The following is a 12,646-nucleotide window of genomic DNA, read 5'->3' as shown; positions in this document are numbered from 1 at the left end:
GTAGAGTAGAACAGTTAAAAAGCGAATTGGTCGTTTCATCTTTTAAAAAGTATTCAAGGACACTCAATGAAATTAACAACCAGCAGAATGAAAAAATGAAGGAAGTATTTATTTCATGCAGCATTTAAAGCAGTTGAATCTGGTCAAAATGATTAACATAGCAGAGTTTCTGGAAGGAAAGCCCATAAAAAAATGAACACTAGACATATGGAAGAGCCACTGCTTACCCCTGGATATGAACAAGGATCTACGGGTACTTGTGGCCTGGAGAAGCTACTGAACAAACACAGGATGCTGTTCTCGGTGAACTTTGGTCTGATATAGCATGGTTTTTCTTAAACAATAAAAATATAAAAATTTCAGCAAGCACACCCCTACAGTACAGACAGCTGTAGCACTAGGTATCATATTCCTATAGTTGCTCTCTCTCTTTCATGCTTGCACGGGTCTCAGGGGAACCTGAGACGGAGTGGCTCCTTCTCCAAATTGCGTGAATCCATCCGCCGCAGCAGCGAGAAGCTTGTTCGCCGGCTCAAAGGGGACGGGCTACAGGATGCCACCCCAAAGAATTCTGGGTAAGACTGATAGTTTCAGATCTAAAACTATGCCACTCCCAGCTTTGCCCATACATTTCACGTCTCCTCTAGTACAGTTCAGAGCAATTTATAGAAGTTGATAGCTGCCCCCCTTGTCCCATGATTTTGTGGCAAGGGAATTGCTAGGTTTCTCTTGGAACTGCAAGAACTTGGAACTAGGTTGAAAATGTATGACTATATTATTTTTCTTCCTGTACCAATCTCCCCAATACTCTTTGCTAAAACATCTGTCACTGATCCTGATTCAGAATGACAGGAAAACAGTAGTACACTGCATGATCCACAATTTGGGACCTAAAACAGAACAGGATGTGTCACAAGACACTGCTGCTCATGACTTCTCTGTGGTGAGAGAGGTATAGGTGAGGGGAAGGGAAGGGGAGTGAGGAGGGGCTGAAAAGAAGGATGTTGGTACCATGTGTAGGGCTAAGCAAGAATATTAGGCACCCTAGGCAAACCAGCATTATTCCCCCCTAAAAAATATTTTTAAAAATGTAACATTTAGGTCCCTAAGGGGTTTCCCCACTAAATTTTGATAATTACATTCAACAATCATGACACCCCAATACCAGACCCTCCCAGATCAAGTAAAAATGCATAATCAGATATCATAATTATAAATATTACACTCTGAAACAATGAAAGCAATTTTCAAAAGCCATTTACCCAGTTTCATGTGCTATATGAAAATTGTCCTTCATCCCTTTGAGCAAACTACATGCTGATGGTTCTTTGAGTTTGTCTGGCTGTCAGAACCTGTTACTTGGCTTTGACTCTAGCTGACCAGAAGCTGCCACCACAGGCAACCACCAACTGCCCAATAGTTCAGCCAACATTGCACCTGTTTATGACAATGAAGGGACTAATGTGGAATCTTCCCTCTCCCTAACCTCGTTGAGATTCCAGAATTTCCTACCCCCAGTCCTTCCTCTCCCAGATTCCCTCCTGGGAATAGGGTTGGAGGGAGAGCTGATGAGGGATGTGGGAGTTTGTATTATATACAGTACTAGTCTTTAAGCCCGTTACATTAACGGGTGCTAGAACATATGTGTGTCTGTCTGTCTTTCTTTCTTTCTCTCTCTCCTTAGCCGCTTTCTTTCTTTCTGCCTTTCTTTTTCCTTGGCTGTCCCATCACCACCCCTTGCCTGCTCTCCCTGTCCATTTTCCCTTCCTTTTACCTCCCCTGTGTCCACCACCACCCCTACACTGCTCTCCTTATGCAGCAGCAGCCCTTCTCCCTTTGTTTTACCTCCTCCCTGTCCAGCAGCACCTCTTTCCTTCTCCCCCTGTCCAACATTAGTCCTCCATTCCTTTTTCTTCACCCCCCTGTCCATCAGCATCTCTTTCCTTCTCCCCCTGTCCAGCAGTAGGCATCTCTTCCTTTTTTATCCCCCCTCCTCCTTCTTATCCCTATGATACTCTTACCTTGCTCTGCTCCTGATCAGAGGTTCCCGACAGCTGCCCAGTTGCACCCACTGGAAAAGTTCACACTGCCGCATCCCGCACCCCTCCTGACGCGGATCCTGCTGTCCTTTCTGTCTCTGTCCCTGGCCCCCTTTGCCTGTCTTTCTGTGTATCTCCCTGCCCCTGTGTCTTTCTTCTTTTCTTTCTGTCTCCCTTCCTCCCTCTGTCTGTCTGTCCAAAGCAGCATTCCATCCCCATCCATTTCCCTCCCCACACACCATTTCCCTGTGCACCTGCCCCTGTGTCTTTCTTATTTTCTTTGTGTTTCCCTTCCTCTCTCTGAATGTCTGTGCAAAGCAGCATTCCCTCCCCCCACACCAGTTCTCTGTGCAGCAGCATTAGCGTTTCCTCTACCCCCCCTTTCCCTTCCCGCGGTCCAGACTATAAACGTGGTGATTCCAGCAGCGCTTGCATCAGTCTCCACACGCTGCTTCGGGTGCTTCTACTGCCCTGATTTACTCTGGCACGTCCCTGATGACATCATCAGACGCGGCAGAGCAAATCAGGGCAGTAGAAGGGCCCGAAGCAGCGTGTGAAGACTGATGCACATGCTGCTGGAATCGCCATTCGGGCCCGCGGGAAGAGAAGGGGGTGGGCGGCAAAGGAGGAACGGAGATCGACGGCGGCAGGAGGAACGGAGATCGTCATCTGGCTGTGGTCCGGCTTGTGGAGGCGATCGGCTGGTGATATATTAGCGTGCATGCGCACTCCTTCGGCCACAGACCTACATGCGCACAGAACACGCAAATAGGAGTGCGCATGCGCGGCTAGCTCTTTATTATATTAGATACTCCCCTGCCTGGACTGGTAGAGAACCAAAAAAGGTAGATGAAAAAAAACGAATCTGAATAAGAAACACTAATCTACAAGTATTCCAGTTTCAATGGCTGGCAGCTGTGATATATTCTTCAAAAAGTACAGCAAAAGAACTGGACAGACTGGAAGGTATTAACTGGTCTTTTTTTCTGTTGCCAGCTGATATACTGAGTACTTTACCCCTTTAAAAAAAAAAAAATTACAGACACCCAAATAAGGTTAGAAAACTACTTTATTTTTAAAATGTAAAGTAAAATTGACATTTATTTTTTATGGAAAATATACATTTATGCAAATGTAGAGCATTCACAAAATTTCAGAAACCGAGCAGCAGAATCTCTCCTACAGGAAAAGGAGGGTTTTGTTAGTAGCTGAGAAATAACCAGTCACGTCATCTTTTCCTTTTTGACAGAATGAAAAGAGCCAACAGTCTAAATGTCCTGAACGTGGACAGCAGAACAGATGCTAATTCTCTTCAGGTGAGAACTGCCTCTGTAGCCAACAAAGCATACAAGGCTTAAGCCTAAACCTCCTTTTACAACCCTTTGGAATGATTCTGCTTCATTTTGGAGTTTTAAGTTGTGCCTATTTTCTGTTTATACTGGTATCTTCGCTCTGTCATAATGCTCAGTTACCAGTAGGGTGCAAAGGGATCCTCAAACTGCTGAGGTAGAGTTTCTGTGGTAGTAGTGGGGGACTAGAAGTGCAGCCAAGAATTTGAGGGTGAAGAAAGTAGTAAGTGACCACTGTATGCATGCATATGTTGAGTAAGGTTGAATTAATAATTTCCTAAACTCTATTACATAGAGTATAATATGTCTCGTAGTCATTGTATTCTATAAAGTATTTTAAAAAATTTTTTCTTGAATTTGATCTGGGAAAATGCTATATAAATTGTACTTAAAAATAAAATAGTTGAGAGCCATGCTGTGTTCTAAGCAAAGATTTTTATTGATCATGTTCACCTTCATTTGATATATTGCTAAAACAAAAAAATATATCAGAAATGGGATAAGAAAAGGATAGAGACAAGAAGGCGTTCTTTCAGCTTTCTTTTGGGTATGACTCTCCACTATCTCACCCAGCCTCCTTTTTCACTTATGTCTACACTGACTCCATTGATATAAAGTATAATGTAGGGCATATTAAATTATATCATCACTAGTGTTTAAGCCCGTTACATTAACGGGTGCTAGAATAGATGTATAGATTTTTAGCACAATGGGGTGCTGAGGCGTTTATTTCTTTCTTTCTCTCTCCCTGCCCCCATTTCTTTCTGTCTTTCTTTCTCTCTCTCCATGGCCCCGTCTGTCTCTCTGTCTTTCTCCCTGTTCCCGCCTGTCTTTCTCTCTCCCTGCCCCCTGTCTGTCTTTCTTTCTGTCTCCCTTGCTCTACAAGGATTTCATTTCTTTTCCAGTCAGTTGGGAGGGAGGATTCGACTCTTTTGCATTTTCCAGCTGGGCCAATCACGGAGGTAGATGGGATGAGCAGATCCCTGAGATGAAGGCAAGATAGTGTTTAAGCCTGTTATATTAACGGGTGCTAGAATAGATGTGTAGACTTTTAGCACAATAGGGCGCGAGGTGTTTCTTTTTCTCCCTCCCTACCCCTTCTTTCACTTTTCCTGGCCCCTTTCTTTCTTTGTCTCTCTCCATGTCCCCTGTCTTTCTTTGTCTCTCTCCCTTCCCCGTCTGTCTTTTTTTCTCTCTCCCTGCCCGCTGTCTCACCCTGCCCATCTTTCTGTGTGTCTTACTCTCCCTGCACTCGTCTTTAATTTTGTCTCTCCCTGCCCCCTGCCTTTCTTTCTGCATCTTTCTTTCTCTCTCCCTGCCCCGTCTGTCTTTATTTCTTTTTTTCTCTCTCCCTGCCTCCTGTCTTTCTTTCTGTCCCTCCTTGCCTGTCTTTCTTTCTGTCTCTCCCTGCCCCCCCCCTTGTCTTTCTTTCTGTCTCACGTGCTCTACAAGGAATTCATTTCCTTTTCAGTCGGTTGGGAGAATTCGGCTTTTTTGCATTTTCCAGCTAGGGCAATTGCAGAGGTAGATGGGATGCGCAGATCCCAGAGATACAGGCAAGATGTCCGATCACAGCTCTTCTCCCTCTTACCTCCGGATCCTTGGCTTCCCGGGCAAGCAAACCCAGTCACAGACATGCCTCATGACGATCATCCTCATTTCCAAACGCTGAAGAGCTGCGGTAATCTTCCTCCACGCCCAGCGACTACCGTTGGGCTGGGGAAACCCCGCTAGTCCCTGTCTTTGCGCTTGGCAGCGGTGCCTTGACCCCTAGAGGACTGGACATTTTCCATTCGTTGAGGCACAGGCTGGCTGGGAGATGGGGGAAAGCCATTGCTGAGTATGCACATGAGGAGGGAGAGCAACGGGGAAACCACCGCAGGTTTCTTCTACTGCGCTTGTTGTTTATTGTTGTTTTTGGAAATTGCCACCATCTGTGTATGTCTCCTTTTACTGTAAACTGCCTTGAATTATGTTTTGGTATTAGTGTGAATAATAAACTGTGTATTAGATTAGATTAATGGCTTAAACTAGAGAAACCTTATCCAACTACAGCTACGGAAGTCATGTTTCAATTAATGTATATGAAAGTTGACCTTACATAAATTCAACCTAAACAAACTAACCCAAGTGGTTTAAATAACCCAAAATGCAAAAACTATTACATGCCACCATTTTAGAAAGTACAGCTAACAACTCTTAGGTGTTAGTTACAGGCCTCAGAGTTGGAGCCTACGCACAGTTGTGATATCACTAACTGAAACGATCAGCGTAGTGTTCTTGCTCCTGCTCCAATCATTGGCCAGGGGACCTGATGTTATCATTACTTTTTTAATAACTTTTTAGTATTTTTAGTGGAACAGATACTAAGGAATAAAACATTCATACAGCCCTTCAAACCCTTTTCTACTTTCCCCATGTATGAGTACTGCTCATCTATACTCCCTGTGGATCACACACTTTGCAGCATCCCATCGCCTATTTGTTACTTTCTTTTTTTTCACTACAGCAGACGGGTGGAAACCTGGCAGTCTCCCGAACACTGAGTGCCAGTACCCAGAACCTCACTCGCCGAGGCTCCCTCTCTGGCTCCAGCTAGATGTGAGAGGAGGTCCATAAGCACACAGTCCCACTAACTTCAACCCCTCCACCCAGGACTGAACTGTCTCCACCATGCAAGACCCCACAGAACGCTAAAGATCAGCAATTTCTGCACATCAAGACTACAGTATCCAGAAAGCCTTCCCTCTGTCACCCATTGACAAAGCATTAGAAGGTGTGCTAGAAATAGTATCTTCAGTTGTTCAACAGCTATCCTAGCTGTAGCACATCAGGCTTGGGAATAGAGTCATTGAAGATTTGAACACATTCCGATGGATCAAATAAGAATAAGCTAGAGCTGATGCTATATAGTGATTCTAATGTCGAGACCACCGAGGGAAGTCATGTTTGCTACTTCCCCGGCAGGGTATGGTGGCACATATTTCCAAGTTCAGGATGGTTGGCACAAGGAAGTCACCATGACTACTTCCATGCGAGTATGCACAGTAAGTATACCTGTTGGCATGAGACTAAGACTCCCTGTGCCCACACTCCTATCCCTTTTGCAACAGCTGCTGTGTACTCATTCTCCATTGCCCCTACTTTATCACAAGTCAAAACATAATTTGCTTACACTTCAGGGACAAAAGTAATTTATTTCTACCTCCTCCCCCTCCCCCCATGGGATGTGTGTATATAAATAGCTCAACTTACATGTACCCTGCTGCCTATCAAACTGCTTAAATTAGAGCCTAGATACGAGTTGCAGACAAGATACCTCACCATTGACTGGAGTGGAGTAGCCCTAATAGTTTAGGGCAGTGTGCTAAGATCCTGGGGAACTGGGTTTGATTCCCACTGCAGCTCCTTAGGACTCTGGGCAAATCACTTAACTCTCCATTGTCTCAGGTACAAAAAATACCTTAGATTGTAAGTCCACTATGGGCAGAAAGAGTACTTGTAAATAATGTGTACAGCACTGCGTATAGCTAGTAGCGATATAGAAATAATTAGTAAGAGTAGTAGCACCTTTGCCTCCTTCTACAAGACACACTGTGTGCTCATCAGAAAAGCATCACTTCCAGTCCACAGACCAGCAAACCTCAAGGCCATACACTTCATCAGTTTATAAGGGCTCTTTCTGTCCTGCAAGACTGTGTCATACTTCTGGTTTGCTAAAATGACATGCTTCCACAACTTTTACATCAATGAAACCAACTGTTCAACACAGACTGGACTGGCTGGGGAAAGCTACCTCTCTCAGATACTGTGCTTTACAAGGTTTTCTATTATATATGTGCTATTAGATGGGGTACTCACCTTATAGACATGGGGCCCAATAGTTGATATTTGTTACAGAGGTATCGTTACTTACAAAGATTAATCATTCCAGACGTGCAACCGTTTTAAGGGCTACCTGTTACAGATGTGCTGTCCCACAAGGTTTTCTGTTACATGTGCAACCGTTTTAAAGGCTACCTGTTACAGATGTGCTGTCCCACAAGGTTTTCTGTTACATGTGCAACCATTTTAAGGGCTACCTGTTACAGATGTGCTGTCCCACAAGGTTTTCTGTTACATGTGCAACCGTTTTAAAGGCTACCTGTTACAGATGTGCTGTCCCACAAGGTTTTCTGTTACATGTGCAACCGTTTTAAAGGCTACCTGTTACAGATGTGCTGTCCCACAAGGTTTTCTGTTACATGTGCAACCCTTTTAAGGGCTACCTGTTACAGATGTGCTGTCCCACAAGGTTTTCTGTTACATGTGCAACCATTTTAAAGGCTACCTGTTACAGATGTGCTGTCCCACAAGGTTTTCTGTTACATGTGCAACCATTTTAAAGGCTACCTGTTACAGATGTGCTGTCCCACAAGGTTTTCTGTTACATGTGCAACCATTTTAAAGGCTACCTGTTACAGATGTGCTGTCCCACAAGGTTTTCTGTTACATGTGCAACCGTTTTAAAGGCTACCTGTTACAGATGTGCTGTCCCACAAGGTTTTCTGTTACATGTGCAACCGTTTTAAAGGCTACCTGTTACAGATGTGCTGTCCCACAAGGTTTTCTGTTACATGTGCAACCGTTTTAAAGGCTACCTGTTACAGATGTGCTGTCCCACAAGGTTTTCTGTTACATGTGCAACCCTTTTAAGGGCTACCTGTTACAGATGTGCTGTCCCACAAGGTTTTCTGTTACATGTGCAACCATTTTAAAGGCTACCTGTTACAGATGTGCTGTCCCACAAGGTTTTCTGTTACATGTGCAACCATTTTAAAGGCTACCTGTTACAGATGTGCTGTCCCACAAGGTTTTCTGTTACATGTGCAACCATTTTAAAGGCTACCTGTTACAGATGTGCTGTCCCACAAGGTTTTCTGTTACATGTGCAACCGTTTTAAAGGCTACCTGTTACAGATGTGCTGTCCCACAAGGTTTTCTGTTACATGTGCAACCGTTTTAAAGGCTACCTGTTACAGATGTGCTGTCCCACAAGGTTTTCTGTTACATGTGCAACCATTTTAAAGGCTACCTGTTACAGATGTGCTGTCCCACAAGGTTTTCTGTTACACGTGTGCAACCATTCTACAGATGTAATACTATGAAGGCTACCTGTCCTTGTAGGGAGAAGGTGGCAATGAGAGGTGGGGCCCAGCTGCTACAAGAATGTTTACAAAAGAATTTCTGGCAAAAAGATTCTAGATTAAATATGCATCTCATTTCCTTCTTAAGCTTGAAAACAGAGAGTTTCCCTTGTGGGCAGCTCTAGGGTGGGACTAAGGCATAGCTTTTCATTCTAGCACTCTATGATATTTGTTTACTGCTCATTGCACAGAGAGCATATCACATATTTATTATTTGGAGGATAGGGAAAAGACTGATTTTGAACAAAAATAAAATCCATTTTGGAACAGAAGAACAAACAATATGAACTACAATCTTGTTTTGGTTGCTGTCTTGGTTCTTGCTTGGGATGGAAGCGCAGGGTCTTGCATAATTTATTTATTTGGTTTGTTTTATATTAGAGAATGACACGGTGACAAAATTCATCACCGTTCCCGTCCCCGCGGGAAACCATCTTCATGTCATTCTTTAAGAAGAGAGGGAAAAATCAGAGTATGAATGGCCACAACCACTGACCCGCAAGCTTTGCTTTGAAGAATGCTGGTGTAGATGGACTGAGGTTGAACTAGACACTAGAAAATGACATGGGATTGTTTCCCGCCGTTATCCGCGGGGACGGGAACGGTGATGAATTTTGTCACCGTGTCATTCTCTATTTTATATTCTATTCTCTTCAACGAGCTCAGAATGGGTTACAAGGTTGATATACATAATGCATAGAGAAATGGGTTAAAAATTTTTCATATGTATAGTATAATTTTAATGTCTTAGATCACCCATTACTAGAGGGAGGAACTTTGGACCATACTATTTTTTGCCCCATCCCCTTCCTGTACCTTCATGGGTCTCTTAAAAAATTGCAAGGCAGTATACACTCATTTTATCAAAATAGTGTGTACTTTTACACACTCCTCATATAGGTGTCTGTGAGGGCATATTTGACCACAGCAGGGTTTGTGTTGCAAAATACAGGCAGTCCCCAGGTTAAGAACGAGTTACATTTTCAAAGCTGTTCTTAAGTCGGATTTGTGTGTAACTTAGAACTTGTAGATTTTAAGATTCTTGCTGCTAACCTCTGCTTCCAGCTGACAAAAGGGCCAACTGCTCCTACCAGTGTCCCCCTACCACACACTGTTCTTAATGCGGCCATGCATTATTTCTGAATCCTTTACAGGAAAAGTGTAGGAGTATACGCTACTGGAAAGTGAAATCAAAGGAAGCCGCGACCACATTCTTAAATATGAGTCGTACTTAAGTCGAGTGTCTGTGGTGACAGGAAAAAAGCGCGCCGGCCAAATGGGATCTGACAATTGAGTGCAAGACTTCAGCGCGCCGCACTAAAACCTTATTTTAAAGGGCTCCGACGGGGGGGGCGTGGCACTTTACTTAATACTGTTCATACAGCTGCGTTGGGGGGTGTAACCCCCCACATTATACAGAAAACTTAACTTTTCCCCTAAAAAATAGGGAAAAAGTTAAGTTTCTTCTATAATGGGGGGTTACAACCCAACAAAACCACCCCCAACGGCAGCGTTAAGTAAAGTGGGGGGGTTCCCCCACACACACACCCCGTCGGAGCCCTTTAAAATAAGGTTTTAGTGCAGCACACTGAAGTCTTGCGCTCAATTGTCTGGTCCCATTTGTCGGTGCGCTTATGACTTTGAACCAGTGTCTGTAACTCAGGGACTGCCTGTACACAAGTATTTTTTTAAAATGTGTGAATACATGTACACATTTACCCCAGTTTCAGAGCAGGTATAAATTTGCGTGACAGCGATTTGTGCACTACTGCAGCTGGTTCCACGGAACCAGTTTAATAAAGCACAAAGGCACCTGCATCAAGTAGGCTTAAAATATGTGTTCTATTAACCAGGCCCTAGAAAGACCTCTCCTTCATTTACAATAGCCGACCTAAAGTCAACCAGCTCAGCTCCAGGTTCACAAAATCTTACTGCTTAAAAGAATTTTGGAATTATTTTCATTCTCCTGGTGATAAACACTCAAAAAAGGGAGATTAAAATAAGAAACATAGAAGCATGACAGCAGATAAAGGCCAAATGGCCCATCTAGTCTGCCCATCCACAGTAACCATTATCTCTTTCTCTCTCTGCCTATCCCAGGCCCTCTTGAATTCAGACACAGTCTCTGTCTCCACCACCTCTTCTGGGAGACTGTTCCTCGCATCTACCACCCTTTCTGTAAAAAAGTATTACCTTAGATTACTTCGGAGCCTATCACCTCTTAACTTCATCCTATGCCCTCTCATTCCAGAGCTTCCTTTCAAATGAAAGAGACTCGACTCATGTGCATTTATGCCTTGTAGGCATTTAAACGTCTCTTACCATATCTCCCCTCTCCCTATTGGCTAAGGTTCTTACCATTTGCATCTTCTCTTCCTATAGGCTAAGGCTCTGTGCACCTGCATTGTGAGGTCATAGAGCTGCCCATCCACAGTAACCATTATCTCTTTCTCTCTCTCCAAGAGATCCCACGTGCCTATCCCAGGCCCTCTTGAATTCAGACACAGTCTCTGTCTCCACCACCTCTTCTGGGAGACTGTTCCTCGCATCTACCACCCTTTCTGTAAAAAAGTATTACCTTAGATTACTTCGGAGCCTATCACCTCTTAACTTCATCCTAAAATTTTCTCCCAAACTGTATCCTATACAAATTATAATTTTATAAGTTATCCAAGACCCTGAAGAAGTATTTCCTTTTTCCAACCTCCCCCAGTCCTGACCATTGCCAGCAGCTGCTCATCTTTGTATTTGCTGGCTCTAAGTTGCACAATTTTCTCCTTATTCCTTTCAACAAAGGGAGATGATGGCAATACAAAGACAGGCTGGCACACTGAGGCCTGAGACTCGTTCTAAGGCAGGGGTTCTCTTGATATCCATGATGAATATGCAGGAGACAAGTTTGCATGAAATGTCTCCATAGCATGCAAATTTCTTTAATGCATATTCACTGCGGTTATCTTGAAAACTAGACTGGCATGATGTGTCCCAAAAAATGGATTGAGAACTCCTTTTCTAAGGTTATCTACCAGGTAAGTCACAGATCCAGGGCACATAGAGGTAAAAAGAATTCATCCAAGTACAAAATCAGTGGTAAGACAGGTAAGGAGAATGACATTACAAATGTTTACCAAGCAAGATAATACATGATTTAACACCAATAAAAAAAAATAACCAAGAGGATTCCACTGCAGTAACTAGTTAGGAAGCTCTATTTATGACCTCCAAAATTGTCTCAGGTTTTTCAAGGGATCACTACCACTCTTGTTGTGAAAGGTCAGTCCACATATGCTTCAGGGCCAGCCCTTCTGCATGTTTTGCCAGAACAGCATGGATTCGCCCAGCATACTTCCATTCTCTGGCGACATGGTACTGCTATACCTGGTGTGCTATCTGCTCAATCTTCTGCAGCATCTCCTCTGACTGCAGCTGCTCCAGGGTAAGCAGTGAAAGCCCAAGCTGGTCCTCCTGCAAAAATAGAAGTGGATAAAAATAATAGTGCAAAATGCAGAAAGGATTTAAAATTACTACTACGCCTGTACATTAGGTCTAGGGGAAAAGCTATATGGCTAACATGCCTTTTTTTTAAATGTATTCTTTTAATATCCATTCTTTACTGAGAAGTAAACACGAAATATAAAATACATCTGTCAAAAGTACATCACAGAAACATTGTCTCCTCCCTTTTAATGTATACCATACCAAACATTTTCTTCTATACCACAAGTTTTGACAAGGATTCAATGCGGTATACAAAAAGATTTCTAATATTTGGTCATGAGCAATGAATTACAGGTTTGAAGAAGTAGAAATGTCTTTGCAACAGCCCAGTAATCCCTCAGATCACCTAGAGTTCTGATTAGAGAATGACACAGTAGCTGTTACCCGCGGGTAACCCACCAAAACGGTGGGGGAAAAACTGTGTTCACCATGGCTACGGAGAGAAGGCCATTCACCGTCCCATGGAGCGGTGAATGGCCTTGTCCCCGCAGTTAAGGGAGGGAATGCGCGCAGTCACCTATCGCACCCCCTCCCTCCTTACTGCCGCCACCGAGTCTAAACATCTCCCTACTCT

The 12,646-nt window shown here is 43.6% G+C and overlaps 2 protein-coding genes across 3 annotated transcripts in view; one reads left to right on the top strand and one right to left on the bottom strand.

Annotated features, from left to right (window-relative positions):
- KLC3 (kinesin light chain 3) overlaps positions 1-7,908 on the top strand; it is a 41,499-nt gene extending 33,591 nt beyond the window's left edge. The window contains exons 12-14 of one of the 2 annotated variants that reach the window (XM_033955662.1): positions 454-575; positions 3,289-3,355; positions 5,898-7,908. In XM_033955662.1, coding sequence (XP_033811553.1) covers positions 454-575; positions 3,289-3,355; positions 5,898-5,987 — 279 coding nt within the window. In that variant the 3' untranslated portion in view covers positions 5,988-7,908. The remainder of the gene's footprint in view (positions 1-453; positions 576-3,288; positions 3,356-5,897) is intronic. The other variant, XM_033955663.1, reaches the window with a different exon arrangement.
- Positions 7,909-11,674: 3,766 nt separating this feature from the next.
- Positions 11,675-12,646, bottom strand: part of ERCC2 (ERCC excision repair 2, TFIIH core complex helicase subunit) — a 90,515-nt gene continuing 89,543 nt past the window's right edge. The window contains exon 23 of the mRNA XM_033955087.1: positions 11,675-12,039. Within this exon, the coding sequence (XP_033810978.1) occupies positions 11,947-12,039 (93 nt within the window). The 3' untranslated portion in view covers positions 11,675-11,946. The remainder of the gene's footprint in view (positions 12,040-12,646) is intronic.

Source organism: Geotrypetes seraphini, chromosome 8, assembly GCF_902459505.1.
Source record: "Geotrypetes seraphini chromosome 8, aGeoSer1.1, whole genome shotgun sequence".
NCBI classification, from domain to species: Eukaryota; Metazoa; Chordata; class Amphibia; order Gymnophiona; family Dermophiidae; genus Geotrypetes; species Geotrypetes seraphini.
This window is presented reverse-complemented; position numbering and strand designations above follow the sequence as displayed.